Source organism: Bombus fervidus, chromosome 6 (genome assembly GCF_041682495.2).
Source record: "Bombus fervidus isolate BK054 chromosome 6, iyBomFerv1, whole genome shotgun sequence".
In the NCBI taxonomy this organism is placed as follows: domain Eukaryota; kingdom Metazoa; phylum Arthropoda; class Insecta; order Hymenoptera; family Apidae; genus Bombus; species Bombus fervidus.
In genome coordinates this window covers 3,112,460-3,125,227 of record NC_091522.1, presented here as the reverse complement: position 1 = coordinate 3,125,227, position 12,768 = coordinate 3,112,460, and the positions used below count along the sequence as shown (strand labels likewise).

Below are 12,768 nucleotides of genomic sequence, written 5' to 3'. Positions count from 1 at the left end.
TAAGTGTATATGAAAGTTTGAAAGTTTCGTATGTAAAATTTGTGTAAAATGTACGTTTCGATATAAAATTATAGATCGTATTTTTTATATTTTCAGCAAGAAATATAGAAATAGCTAGAGTTAAAAGATAAAAGAAATAATAAAGCTATAATTGATCCATGTTCGTGTAAAAATGTAAACATACATAATATATAGAAATATACATAAAACGTCGAAAGTATAGAACGCAACAAATCTCTGATTACATTCCATTCTTGTAATTATGTTCGTAAACATATAAATTCGCTTAAACATCCGCGGTCTAGTTGTAACTATCGAACAACAATTATAACGTTATTCACGTTAATAACGATTTTACAGTTGCATAACAGATGCGTTTCGCAAGTGAGGACAGAGTGCACGTTGGGTGAGTACGCAGTTCATATCCTTCCGCCTACGGCGATTTGTCCAGTTGTCTTAGACAGGCAAAGATCGTTATCTAGGGACAGTAAAAAGGGAAGCAAACACGGTCAAGATTCGTCGTCGACTGTTACCTCGGTAAGTGCGATGAGCTGAATTGAATGATTAAACACCAACCAGACGCTATATCAAAGGATTCTAATTCGAGATGCAAAATTCTATTAGCAAAGTGGATTCCTGACATCTGGTGCTGCTACTAATCAACAGCCAGCTATGTCCTTCCAAATTACACCGCCGCCGGGGACTTTTCCACTTCTGGTGTTCATAAATCCAAAATCCGGAGGAAGGCAAGGCGAACGCATGTTGAGGAAGTTCCAATATATCCTGAACCCGCGCCAAGTTCATAATCTGGCCGTGGGCGGACCTATGCAGGGTTTGCAAATGTTCAAAGACGTGAAGGACTTTAAGGTGATCTGCTGCGGCGGTGATGGTACCGTTGGCTGGGTGTTAGAGACTATGGGTACGATTAATAATTTGAGAGCTGGGTATTCAGATGATCCATTTATAACTATCATTTTGTGTTTAAACTTCAGATCGTGTCCAATTCGAGCATCAACCAGCCGTAGGTGTCATACCATTAGGGACAGGCAACGATCTTGCAAGGTGTTTGCGATGGGGTGGTGGTTATGAAGGAGAAGCTATTCATAAAGTACTCAAAGTATGTAAATATCATTGTAAAAGATCATTCTTATACGGATAGTTAAAACGAGGCTAACGTATTTAAAATTGCTGTACGAAATAATTTCTAGAAAATAGAGAAAGCGACACCTGTAATGATGGACCGTTGGCAGATAGAAGTGCTTGATCAGAAAGATGAGATGAAACCAAATCAAGACAGTATACCGTACAATATCATTAACAATTACTTCTCTGTGGGCGTGGACGCGGCGATCTGTGTAAAATTCCACATGGAAAGGGAAAAGAATCCTGAGAAATTCAATAGTCGGATGAAGAACAAACTTTGGTACTTTGAGTACGCGACCACGGAACAATTTGCTGCCAGCTGTAAAAATCTTCACGAAGATCTAGAGATCGTTGTACGTAAATATTTAAAACGTTTAAAACGTTGTTTAAAAAAATGGTTAAAAAATGGTTAATAACGAATTAATGTTCATCGAATAATACCGATTATAGTCTCGATATTTCCTCATTCACAGTGTGACGGAACACCGTTAGATTTAGCACACGGACCTTCTCTCCAAGGTGTCGCATTATTAAACATTCCTTTTACTCATGGAGGTTCCAATCTCTGGGGCGAACACCATACGAAACATCGACTTGGTAAACGGAAGAAACGACCAGACAAAGAACTGAGCACCAGCAGTTTTAATTCCGTAGATCTTACAGCCGCAATACAAGGCAAGTGCATGGACAATGCATATCAATAAAGCATAGACAATAAATCATTTAACAAATTGGAGAGACGTAGTTAGAGCAAATGAAAAATAAGTGTAATGTTTATAGATATTGGAGACAATCTCATAGAGGTGATCGGTTTAGAGAACTGTTTGCATATGGGTCAAGTGAAAACTGGGCTTCGTCATTCCGGTAGAAGATTGGCACAATGCAGTAGTGTCACCATCACCACTAGCAAACGTTTTCCGATGCAAATCGATGGTGAACCATGGATGCAGGGTCCATGCACTGTAAGTTGATCCTTTAAACACTTGGTAATTATTTAATTATATCTATCGATCACTTATAGATATTTTATTGTTCCAGATTCACATAACGCATAAAAACCAAGTACCGATGTTAATGGCACCGCCACCGGAGAAGGGTCGAGGCCTCTTCCGTTTCTTAAAGAGGTGAACTTCAATATTATCAAATAACGAAACTGGAAAATCGAAATAATCGACTCAGTTCTCGATCGGAACGTAGTCTCAACGTCGTCCCGCCTGTTTTATCTTATCTTAATTAAAAGAAAAGGAGAATGAAGCGTATCAATTCGGTCGTAATTAACACTTCGCTTCGGTGCTCGCCCGAGCGCGTGGAACGAGCTTCGACGTAACTTAGGTATTCTTGTGTACAGTATTTTTGAGAATAATAATAAAGCATCGCTCGTCTTAGTGATAGGATTAGCGGTAGACTCGTCGGTCATCGGTGCTTTGAGAAGCTCGATACCGGTGTATGATCGTTTTGTATACTATGCGAAGATACGCCGAATATGTTTCATTTTTCTTCCGTTTCTCAAATCCGTGGCTTGAGTCTACCGTCTCAAACGTGCAGGTAAATACGAGGTTGTACTATTACAATCGAGCGTATAATTAATATACCGACATAACGGATTGTACGGTATCATGCAAAAGAGAAAATAATCCCGTACGTGACGTTATCTAGATAATATTAACGACAACTTCTTTAATCATTCTTTTTCTTTGTACAACACTTAGATATATCGTAAGCGTTTGATTTCTCCATAAAATATCATAGTTGAAGATATGCAGATCATATTCTTTAGATGAATAATATTCGTTGTACGTAAAGATTATAAAATCTAATTTTATATCGATTAAACGTTGAGTATGTATCTGTTGTATGTTATTTTATATTCTACTTGCTGTTTCTTGATCTGCATATCCTCGACCAGTCTTCTATCCGTTTACTTTTATAAAGAAGAAAAAAAAAAAAAAAATGGAAGAAGTTTAGCGCATGAAACTATTCGAATCGCTCCTCTTTTTTGCACGACTCCGTCCAATAATCAAAGATCTTCTACTTTCCTCTCTTAACGTTAAGATTTTTGTACGGAAGCTTAGTCGTAACTGCTTAGACATAAATCACGATAGATTGGTTTTATTTATTTATTTATTTATTTATTTATTTATTTATTTATTTATTCGTCCGAATTTATTTATTTATTCGATGGCTCTCAAGACGGAGCGGTATATCGTAAGCATATCAGCATCAGCAAACCGAGCGCGGCTATAAATTAGCGCCGTGAGGTTCAGTTGTTCCGCGTTTGTCTTTTGTATGAATCGCACAATCAAAAGTTACGAAAATCATGCGTATATTTTCGATTTGATGCGATGCAGCTTGTTAATCGGTGCAATAGTTGCGCGCTGTTATAAATTAGTCCCTTAAGTTTCTTTTCAACGTATTATTGTCTTTCTACACGTTGGCCATCTCTCGATCGATACGCAAATAGAGTTAGCACTTTTTTAATTGTACGCGTATTAAACGCGTGTCGAACTATTAAAACATAGAAGTGGATTACAATGGACATATTAAATATCATATTGCTAACTAAGTAGGAGACAAACATAGATATTATAATCTACTACGAAGTTTAATCAAAAATCGATTCAGCCAACGTGTTACATACAATGATCAGTATTGTGGTATGGAATTTATAGGATTTTTCATAGAATTCTTCTACGACTGCATCAGCACGCACTTCCTCATTGTCTGTACGAACGCTTCTATAAGTACATTTGTAATTTTCATAGTCTCATTTCCATGAGTATTCCAAGTTATTTACCATTAAATTATTTACTTGCCATAAATTTTTGTATCATTTCTCCAAAGTATTTTTCAGATCTTCCGTCCGATGTTAGAAGTAATTAAAAATATAGGTTGCATTTCTTATTTCCGAACACTCGTAACTCACATTCGTTTCACGTTATTCCAAAATGTCAATTTTAATAGAGATCGAAACGAATCTAATGATATTTTGAGAAAAAATCGACACGGCAGTACCGAGTAGTATACCTCAACTTCATAGCCGGCAACATGTCAATGTCGTCATGTTCACTCGCATTATTCTGATTTGTATCTGCATATTTCGCTTTCGTATCGCGTTTCGAAATATTTATGCTTTTGTATGGAAAGTGTAACGAAAAAGTGCGACACCAAGTATATAAAATCCCGCAGGGACCATTACAACGTTGAAAAATCCATGTAATGATTATAGAATGATCTTAAATTTTATCTTGTAGCAGTGATGACCATTAAGCCCGATGTAACGTTTCAATTCAAGCAACGTCAGCGATGTCTATCGTATCCTCGAATTCTTCAATTCTTTCAATTTTATTATTTATTTTCAAAAAAGCATAGATCCTTCTGTTCTCTTCCATTTTTCTTTCATATTTAACAAATTTATCATTTGTTATCCCTTTGGTCGCGTACAAACGCAGAATATACATTGCTCGAAATGAATTCCCACGAAAAGACGTTCTAGAGGCAAGCGTTTACGAGTCAATATTTTCAAGCATGTATTTCTCGATCGTTTTACGTAGAGGAATTGATATACAATTTATTCGTCGCGCAAATAATGATCGTTTCCCTTATAATCGTTATATACGCATACTTCCCTTAGCGATTATATGATCGACTATAATATAATATAGTTGCTCTCGTTAGACGAATCGAAATATTACGCTTACGTATAATGATACAACCATTAAGGTCTTAATCGTTAAGTTGTTATTCATTAGCGAAGAAAAATCGGATGAAAGAAGTACGACAGACAGAATTATCTGAATAAACTGACAAAAGAAAATCGTGAGAGAGAGTTAGAAATAAATACATATATATCGTCGTGCTTCTTCGTCGCGTAACTGTGAATACTATTGGCACAATAATTACAAATATTGTTTTTCTATTGGATTGGCGCAGTGTCTCAGTGTGCTTGTCATTGTAATAATGTTATGGTATAAGGAAAGACCCAAAAATCAAAAAAAGAAAAAAGAAGAAAGAAAAAATGACAAAAAAAAATATGAAAAAAAGAAAACAAGTATATTCCCACATTACCATTGCCCCAAAACCGAAACGAACTTTTTAACCCTTGATGCGAGATATCGATTTCCTCAAGATAGAAATACTTGTATTCTGATTCATGGATTAGTATATATAATACAGGGTGATCCATTTTTTAAACATAATTCATACGTTTTCAAAGAGCATGGAAACCGAAGATCTGGCTAAATTTTAATTAATAAATACGTTGCGAACATGTCCCTTGACTCTTCTGCGTCAATTCTTCTTACTCAACACTTCTAAACTTGAATTCATTTTTTTTTTTAAATTTAACATATCCCTATAGTATAATTATCATAACGGATATAAATGTTGACGTGTTTAAATGAAACGCCCTGTATATATAAAAGTAACACATGGTAACATTGACAATAGCGCACGTCAATTATTCCTTTCTTTTTATTACTAAGCGCGCTCCATGATTCATAGTGGAACCAGTAAGTTAAAGGAACAACGTTGTTATTTTCAGCGATGAAATAAAAATATCTTACTAACCAAAACGAGAAAAGAAAAAAAGATACGTGTATTTCTCGTTGATGATTAAGAAACGCAGAAAAGAATATTCGAATCGTACGATTCGAGTTGAAATTGTTGCAAAGAAAACGTTGCCTCGGTGCCTCGAATATTTTAGTCTAAATCGTTGCGCAAAGTATGACTGGAGACATGACAGAATAAAAATTACGCAGAAACATTGATTTCTTTGTCGATTTTCAGAAATTCTCTTACGTGATATCAATCGAATTTCCATTACCTTCGATCCTGTGGAAAAACTTTTTCTTTCATTTTTAAGTTAATTTCATTCTAGGAATGTTTTATTAATTAAAATTCTTATATAAAATAAATACATAGAAATGATTTCAAGGAAATTTTCTATTTCTTATAATTTCATGGTTCAATGCATGGTAGGTTCAATGCACTGGGCTAATGAAATATGCAGTCTTAAATAAATAAGTAAATAAGTATTACATTATACGATCTTACAACTCTCATTCAACAATATTGTTACAACTTTTTAATAATTCTTCTACAATAAATCTCTTACAACCCTTCTCTATATAGAACATATTCGATTTCACATACGCAACAAACAATTTTACGACGTGTATTTAAATGTCTATGTGTCACTATACATTAGTCTCCACGTGTATACGTATATCGCTTTGCAGGCTCATCGTTCAATTCTCTGACATAAACATTTGATCTCTATTGCTCATTGTCAATCCTTAATCCAATCCCCAAATTGTCATCTATATCCGCATGTGATTCATTCCTTTATACATATATACATAGTAATTCGACCTATATTTATCGTATACTATATAAGTGATGCAAATTTGAAATTCAGGAAAAGTTTTTTTATCACTACGTATTTTATTATTTAGCCGGTTTTTACTTAAGATTCTTTAATTTTCTATCCCAAAAATCAAAATCGAAGAAGGATTTATATATTTTGAGATTTAGTTATCGGAGGAATTCGAAATAAGCAGAGAGGGTTAAAAAATGGAAGAACGCTTCATTGGGATTTGTAACAGTTAAGCGCGATTGAAAGATATTCAAATTAGAGAAATTTACTGCCACTTTTACTGGGTCTATGTACGTTTGAGCACTACTGCCATTTTCCAAAAGATAGTCATATATGAAGAGAAAAGCCTGTCTATTATAGTGTATTATACGAAATAAAGTGTAAATTACGATACAAGATTTTCTGCGAGTATCTATTTCAATAAAAAATATTCTATGTAGAACATTGATTATTAAATCTTATAATGAACATAAAGTATCAAAAAGATATATTACATGCTTCGTATCATATACATTACATCTATACATATACATACATAGCTATAAACAATAAATTATAAATTGAGATTGCTATGTATTACTGAAAGTATAATTCTTTAACATAACCGATATAATTATTTTTTAATGTATTTGGTTGTATAATGTATTCTGGTATTAAAAAATCATCTTCTTGTCTATGCAATCTGAAAAATTTACTAATTATATACATACTTAGTGATTGAAACGCTTAAAATTAAGATAGCATAAAGCGCCACATAGCGCGAAATACATAAAATACCGTCAGTGCACTTCCGGTCCGTTTTTCTGACAAGTATCTGATAGCTGTCTGACATTTCATTTTTGATAATTTCATTGAACTATGTACATGAAACACGTTATTTATTTGTATCGATGAAATAATAATTCGCGCATGTTTCATTAAAATAAAAAACGCATCATCAAAAAACACTTTTACAATCCGGCAAATATATGCACGAAAGGTAAGACTGACAAAATATCGTTATCAGGCGTGCCACCGGCTGGGGTTAGAATTGTCCGAATTCCGGCACGGTAATCGCCAAAATTTTATTAATTTTATCATTTTTTAGAATACGCTATCACGTTCATGAAAATGATCAAAACGGAAGAGGATAACCTAGATCTTCAATATCAGCAAACAGTGTAAGTATTTATTGAAATCTAGCTTCATTTCAGTTATAAACGGTAGAATTTCCATTTGTAATTTTTATATATTTTTATACGTCTTTCATTTTTAACGTCTTTCATCATAACATTTGATGCTTTTGATTTATATCTATCTTGGTATTACTCTATATAAACATAATAAATATCAAAAGTGTAAACTTTAAATTTTTTTTATATTAATTTTCTGATCTTTATTATTAAATTTATCAACTTAATTTAATTTCTTTTTTATTGCTCAATTTTCTTTTTTCATATACATATAAAGATCTTTTCCTCTATGTTTAGAGAATTCACTGGACAAGAAAATCAACATTCTGTTGAAATATATAGTAGCGATGTTGTTGTTATTCCTTCACCAGGAGGTCATAATCACGGTAGTTCAAAGGTGAAGTTAAAAAATATTGTTGATTTTACATGGGAGCATAACTTTTACCCAGGCCAATTATTAGCTGTTCATATGTCTGGGAAATATTTAGCTTATGGCATAAAAGGTAATGGTAAATTTAAACTTAAATTATAATTATTTTATTGATCTTCTAAATTTAAAAAAATAACATTATTCAGTTGGTAATGGAGGAGGTGTGGTTAGAGTTGTATACAAAGAATTGGAACAAAGAGCTCTGTTAAGAGGAATGCGTGCAGCGATACAAGATCTGGCTTTTGCACATGTTACTAATGCAGTTTTGGCATGTGTTGATTATTTGGGAAATCTTTTTATACATACCATTGAAACAACACCATCAGAATTGTTATGTAGTTTATTGCTACAAGTAGATGCAGAAGATATATCTCCTACTAGTCATCGTGTGATATGGTGTCCATATATTCCTGAAGATGTACCATCAGATGGAGATAAAGTTTCAAAGCTTTTAGTTCTAACTCGTGGTTCCAAAGTAGAGTTGTGGTCAGTTAATACCGTTTCGGCAAGATTCAGATCAATAGAGGTGAATGTGTACCTTACTTACAGATTATAAAATCCATACAAAATGAACAAAGTATCCAACTGTTTGACTAAATGATAGGCAATTGATCCAGCTGTGAAGGAAAATGGAGGCATGTTGGAAATTGATCAACATTCTGACACAATCATAGAAGCAACATTCAGTCCAGATGGCACAGCCTTAGCTACAGCTAGTTTTGACGGAGAAGTCAAATTCTTTCAAGTTTACTTACATAGTAATCCTCATGGTAATCAAGTACAACCTCGTTGTTTACATCAATGGAGACCACATGGTGGACGACCAATTTCCTGCTTGTTCTTTCTAGATGACCATAAAACATACCATTCAGAGTAAGCAATATGTAACAGAATATTTTATTGAATTTATTTTATTATTAAATTGAAATAATCACTGTAACTGTATTTTGTTCCACAGAGTTCAGTTTTGGAGGTTTGCCATAACTGGATGTGACAATAATACAGAATTAAAAGTTTGGTCTTGTGAGGTATGGTCCTGTTTACAAACCATTAAATTTGCACCTACACCTTCTACCGGTAAATTACCAGTGTTAAAAGCTGGCTTAGATCTTAGTGCAGGATACCTTTTATTATCAGATATATACAATAAAGTTCTGTACATATTAAATCTTATAAAATATAATGATGAAATAACATCAGTAAATACAATATCAGAGTTCCTCCTCCCATATCCAATATTGAGTTTTGGAATTGTTGATGCTGGCTTACGTAAAATGCGTTCTACTGGAGAATCGCTAGAAGATTTATGTCCTTGTGAAGAAGATACTGAAGAGCAACTTGTTATAAGGATGTATCTAGTTCAACCAAAGTCATTACAAGAATGTCATATTGCTTTTAAACCTGCCTCACAAGTGAGTGGTAACTGCCTTATGGACACACTAACTCATAAATCACTGGGCTACTCTGAAGACTCACGAGATATGGGAAATGTTAATCATAATGGAATTTCAGTTGAAAATTGCGAAGAAAATCGTTCCTTATCTGCTACACTTGAGGCAACAACAAATCATAATGCTGGCTTAAATTTAATGACACCAGATGCATTCAGCTCGCCTGCCAAAAAAGAAAATAATGAATTAGATTCTCGTCCTAGTAGCCCAGAATTAGGTAAAGTGTTATCTGCTAGTCCCTCACTTGCACAAGCAGTTCAGGCTCTAAATGCAACAGATCCACCATTAGCCACAAATGAGTTAGAAGAACAAGCACCTGCTAGTAGTGGTAGTAGTCCATCGAGAGAAGTAAGAGAAATTTTATCTCTTACAAAAGCAGATGAAGAACCAGAACCCGAAAATAAGCCAAAAGATACCAATACTGCTGATGAAGATTGGCCTAATATCCCCATGGTATTATTAAAAGATGTAACCAGACATGCCATGCAGGAAGCCGATGGATTCACAAATGACGAAGAAAAAAGAAAAAGATTAAAAGACGAATCGAAACCAACAACGCATACTACAGGAAATACTGAAAATACATGGCAAACAACAAACGAATTGAATACTCTCGAACTAATAAATAAAATAGAGTCAATTTTGGAAATAATTCAAGATCAACGACAGGAATTAAGAGAGTTAAATACTGAAGTGACTAGATTAAGGCAAGAGACACCAATTTCGACGCGAGTAGAATCTGCTTTAGCACGAGCTTCACAGCAACTAAATGCAACCTTAGAACAAACATTATATAGCCAAATGGCTCGGCAACACGATTTTCTTAAGACGCTTGAAACAACAATGAAAGACAAAATTGAAACTACCTTACCACGTATTATTGAAGATACAGTAGAGCCATTAAAGCATCAACTTAGATTAGATTCTGCTCGAATGGATGAACTCTTAAAAAAGAATTTGACAGAGCTCATTAATAGTAATCATATAAAAGATACACTTGCTATGGCAGCAGTGAATGCAGCAAAACCAGCATTAGATGCAGCATTTAAAGAAACCTTTACAAATGTTCTTTTACCTGGCATGGAAAAAGCATGTCAAACAATGTTTAAACAAGTACAAGATGCTTTTGTTAGGGGCACTCGTGAATGTAAGATATCTACGATTGAATGAAAATATCAATTATATTTGAAGGCTAATTTTATATAAAACATTTTTCTTTTTTTTTTTTAGATCTTCAAAATGTGGATGCAATTGCAGATAAACAATATCAGCAAAGAAATGAACAACAAAGTGAAGCGCTATCCGCATTAGTTCGCGAAGAGTTACAAACAGAATTAAATAGAGGTTTAATTATTCTCCAAGAAGGAACAATACGTACAATTCGTGATTCCATTAGAGATAATTTAAACCAACAACTTACCGAGATCACAAATGCACGGTAAGTGTATTAAAAACACTATATCAGTTTCCATTAAATGATGAAATTAATCGAATATGCTTATAGTTCTCGAGCTACTACACCTGCTATACCAGTATCAGCAGTTGCTGATGCTCAAGCACGAGTTATATCTCTCCTCCAACGAGGACAGTTAAATGCTGCCTTCCAACAAGCTCTAAGTGCTAGTGATTTAGGCTTGGTAGTACTAGTTTGTGAAAAAACAGAACCTTCTAGAGTATTTTCTTCTGTAGGACCTCAAGGTCAAACCTCAAGATGTATTTTACAACAACCTGTAATTCTTTCACTTGTACAGCAGTTATCCGCAGATTTAGGACACCGTACAGAACTGAAGCATAGGTAATAGAGAAACCTTTTATTATTAGTGCTTAATAATGTTAGATAAAAATTTCTCATTCTTTATGATTATTTATTAGGTGGCTTGAAGAGGCGATATTAAATTTAGATCCTAATGATCCAGTAACACGAGAACATATGGGTACTGTGTTAATGACTTTGCAATCTCAGTTAGCTGCTTTTGTAGCAGCTAATCCAAGTCATAATTCTATACGGCGTATGAAAATGTTAGCTATGGCTGCCCGTGCACTTCTTAATCAACAACCTTGATGTTATATATGTATGGAATAGAAAAAACCCATTGACATCAGGTTTTACATGTTTTGTTTAAAAAATACTTTAATCTGAAAGTAATATTCACATTATCCCTTCATGTCAAGACTGGCAGTAATTTACATAGAATATAAAAGAATATTGTACGAAGTTATCGTTAGCAGTTTACACAATTTGTCGAAACTCGCACCCATAATTTGATTTTTTATAAAGTATACACGTTTACGAAATATTCGAGAGTTTACCAAAAAATTATTTTCTTGATCTTACATATAAACAAATATATAAATGTATTATACAATATAATTAAAGAGCGTGATATAAATGAGATTGTCATTAAAATAATGGCACAATAAACAATAAAAACACTATATGAATTTAAATTATTATTTTATGAATTATCAATAAAGTTTTATTAATTACCAATATTATTCTATCAATTGGTATTGAAAAAGTTCTCTATTAAATTTTATGGTACATAAAAAAGATTTATTTTTAATTATTATAACTCCATTTTTTGATAGCATTTTTCTGCAAAATTATGCTATGTACTGTCTTTATATTTAAAATGAATTTTAAAATAGGATCTTTACATATAATTAATGTACATTCTCTTAATTCTCTTAAATGTTAACTTTGTATTAACCTATAGATAATACATTTCATGACATATTGTATAATACACATTAAACTTTTCATACGCATGAAGATAGAGTAGCAATTAAATTTTAATTAGAATTTAACTTGTAATCTTAAATGACTCTTTTTAACGAAACAATGTTTCAGGAATTTTGTGTTTAAAACTATATGTATTTTGAAGTATTTCTATTCCATATTATTTTATTTTATCTCTGTCTCATTCATATATTCATATTTTCTTTTATCTAATATGCTGCTAACTGTAATGTAACAAACCAAGATATTCTATATTTCTTACTATGAAAAAATAAACACTTTGAAATTAATAAATTGTACCTCAAATTTTATAATATATTATACTAGTATGTAGGAGAATTTTTATGCACCTTATTAATTAGTAATTTCTCTAACATATAAGAGCATATAATCAAGACTTATTTTTTATTTATGTATTACTCTATATCGTAAAATGTATATTTTCAGTATTCCAGTTT

The 12,768-nt window shown here is 33.0% G+C and overlaps 2 protein-coding genes across 3 annotated transcripts in view; both read left to right on the top strand.

Annotated features, from left to right (window-relative positions):
- Dgk (diacyl glycerol kinase 1) overlaps nucleotides 1-6,915 on the top strand; it is a 152,757-nt gene extending 145,842 nt beyond the window's left edge. For both annotated transcript variants that reach the window (XM_072005617.1, XM_072005618.1), the window contains 7 exons: nucleotides 361-537; nucleotides 625-919; nucleotides 993-1,117; nucleotides 1,209-1,496; nucleotides 1,617-1,818; nucleotides 1,924-2,105; nucleotides 2,182-6,915. In XM_072005617.1, coding sequence (XP_071861718.1) covers nucleotides 361-537; nucleotides 625-919; nucleotides 993-1,117; nucleotides 1,209-1,496; nucleotides 1,617-1,818; nucleotides 1,924-2,105; nucleotides 2,182-2,271 — 1,359 coding nt within the window. In that variant the 3' untranslated portion in view covers nucleotides 2,272-6,915. The remainder of the gene's footprint in view (nucleotides 1-360; nucleotides 538-624; nucleotides 920-992; nucleotides 1,118-1,208; nucleotides 1,497-1,616; nucleotides 1,819-1,923; nucleotides 2,106-2,181) is intronic.
- A 383-nt stretch (nucleotides 6,916-7,298) lies between these two features.
- Nucleotides 7,299-12,006, top strand: Ge-1 (Enhancer of mRNA-decapping protein 4 homolog Ge-1). The gene is made up of 9 exons (XM_072005598.1): nucleotides 7,299-7,496; nucleotides 7,605-7,677; nucleotides 7,987-8,192; nucleotides 8,266-8,645; nucleotides 8,724-8,992; nucleotides 9,078-10,717; nucleotides 10,801-11,008; nucleotides 11,075-11,365; nucleotides 11,443-12,006. Exons 2-9 carry the CDS (start codon nucleotides 7,622-7,624, stop codon nucleotides 11,630-11,632), a joined length of 3,240 nt encoding a protein of 1,079 aa, XP_071861699.1. The 5' UTR covers nucleotides 7,299-7,496; nucleotides 7,605-7,621; the 3' UTR covers nucleotides 11,633-12,006.
- Nucleotides 12,007-12,768: the final 762 nt, after the last annotated feature.

Coding starts and splice junctions, on each gene's coding strand:
- Ge-1 (XM_072005598.1), top strand. CDS start 7,622: ATGAAAATGATCAAAACGGAAGAGGATAACCTAGATCTTCAATATCAG. Junction 7,678..7,986: donor CTTCAATATCAGCAAACAGT/GTAAGTATTTAT, acceptor CTCTATGTTTAG/AGAATTCACTGGACAAGAAA. Junction 8,993..9,077: donor CATAAAACATACCATTCAGA/GTAAGCAATATG, acceptor TTTGTTCCACAG/AGTTCAGTTTTGGAGGTTTG.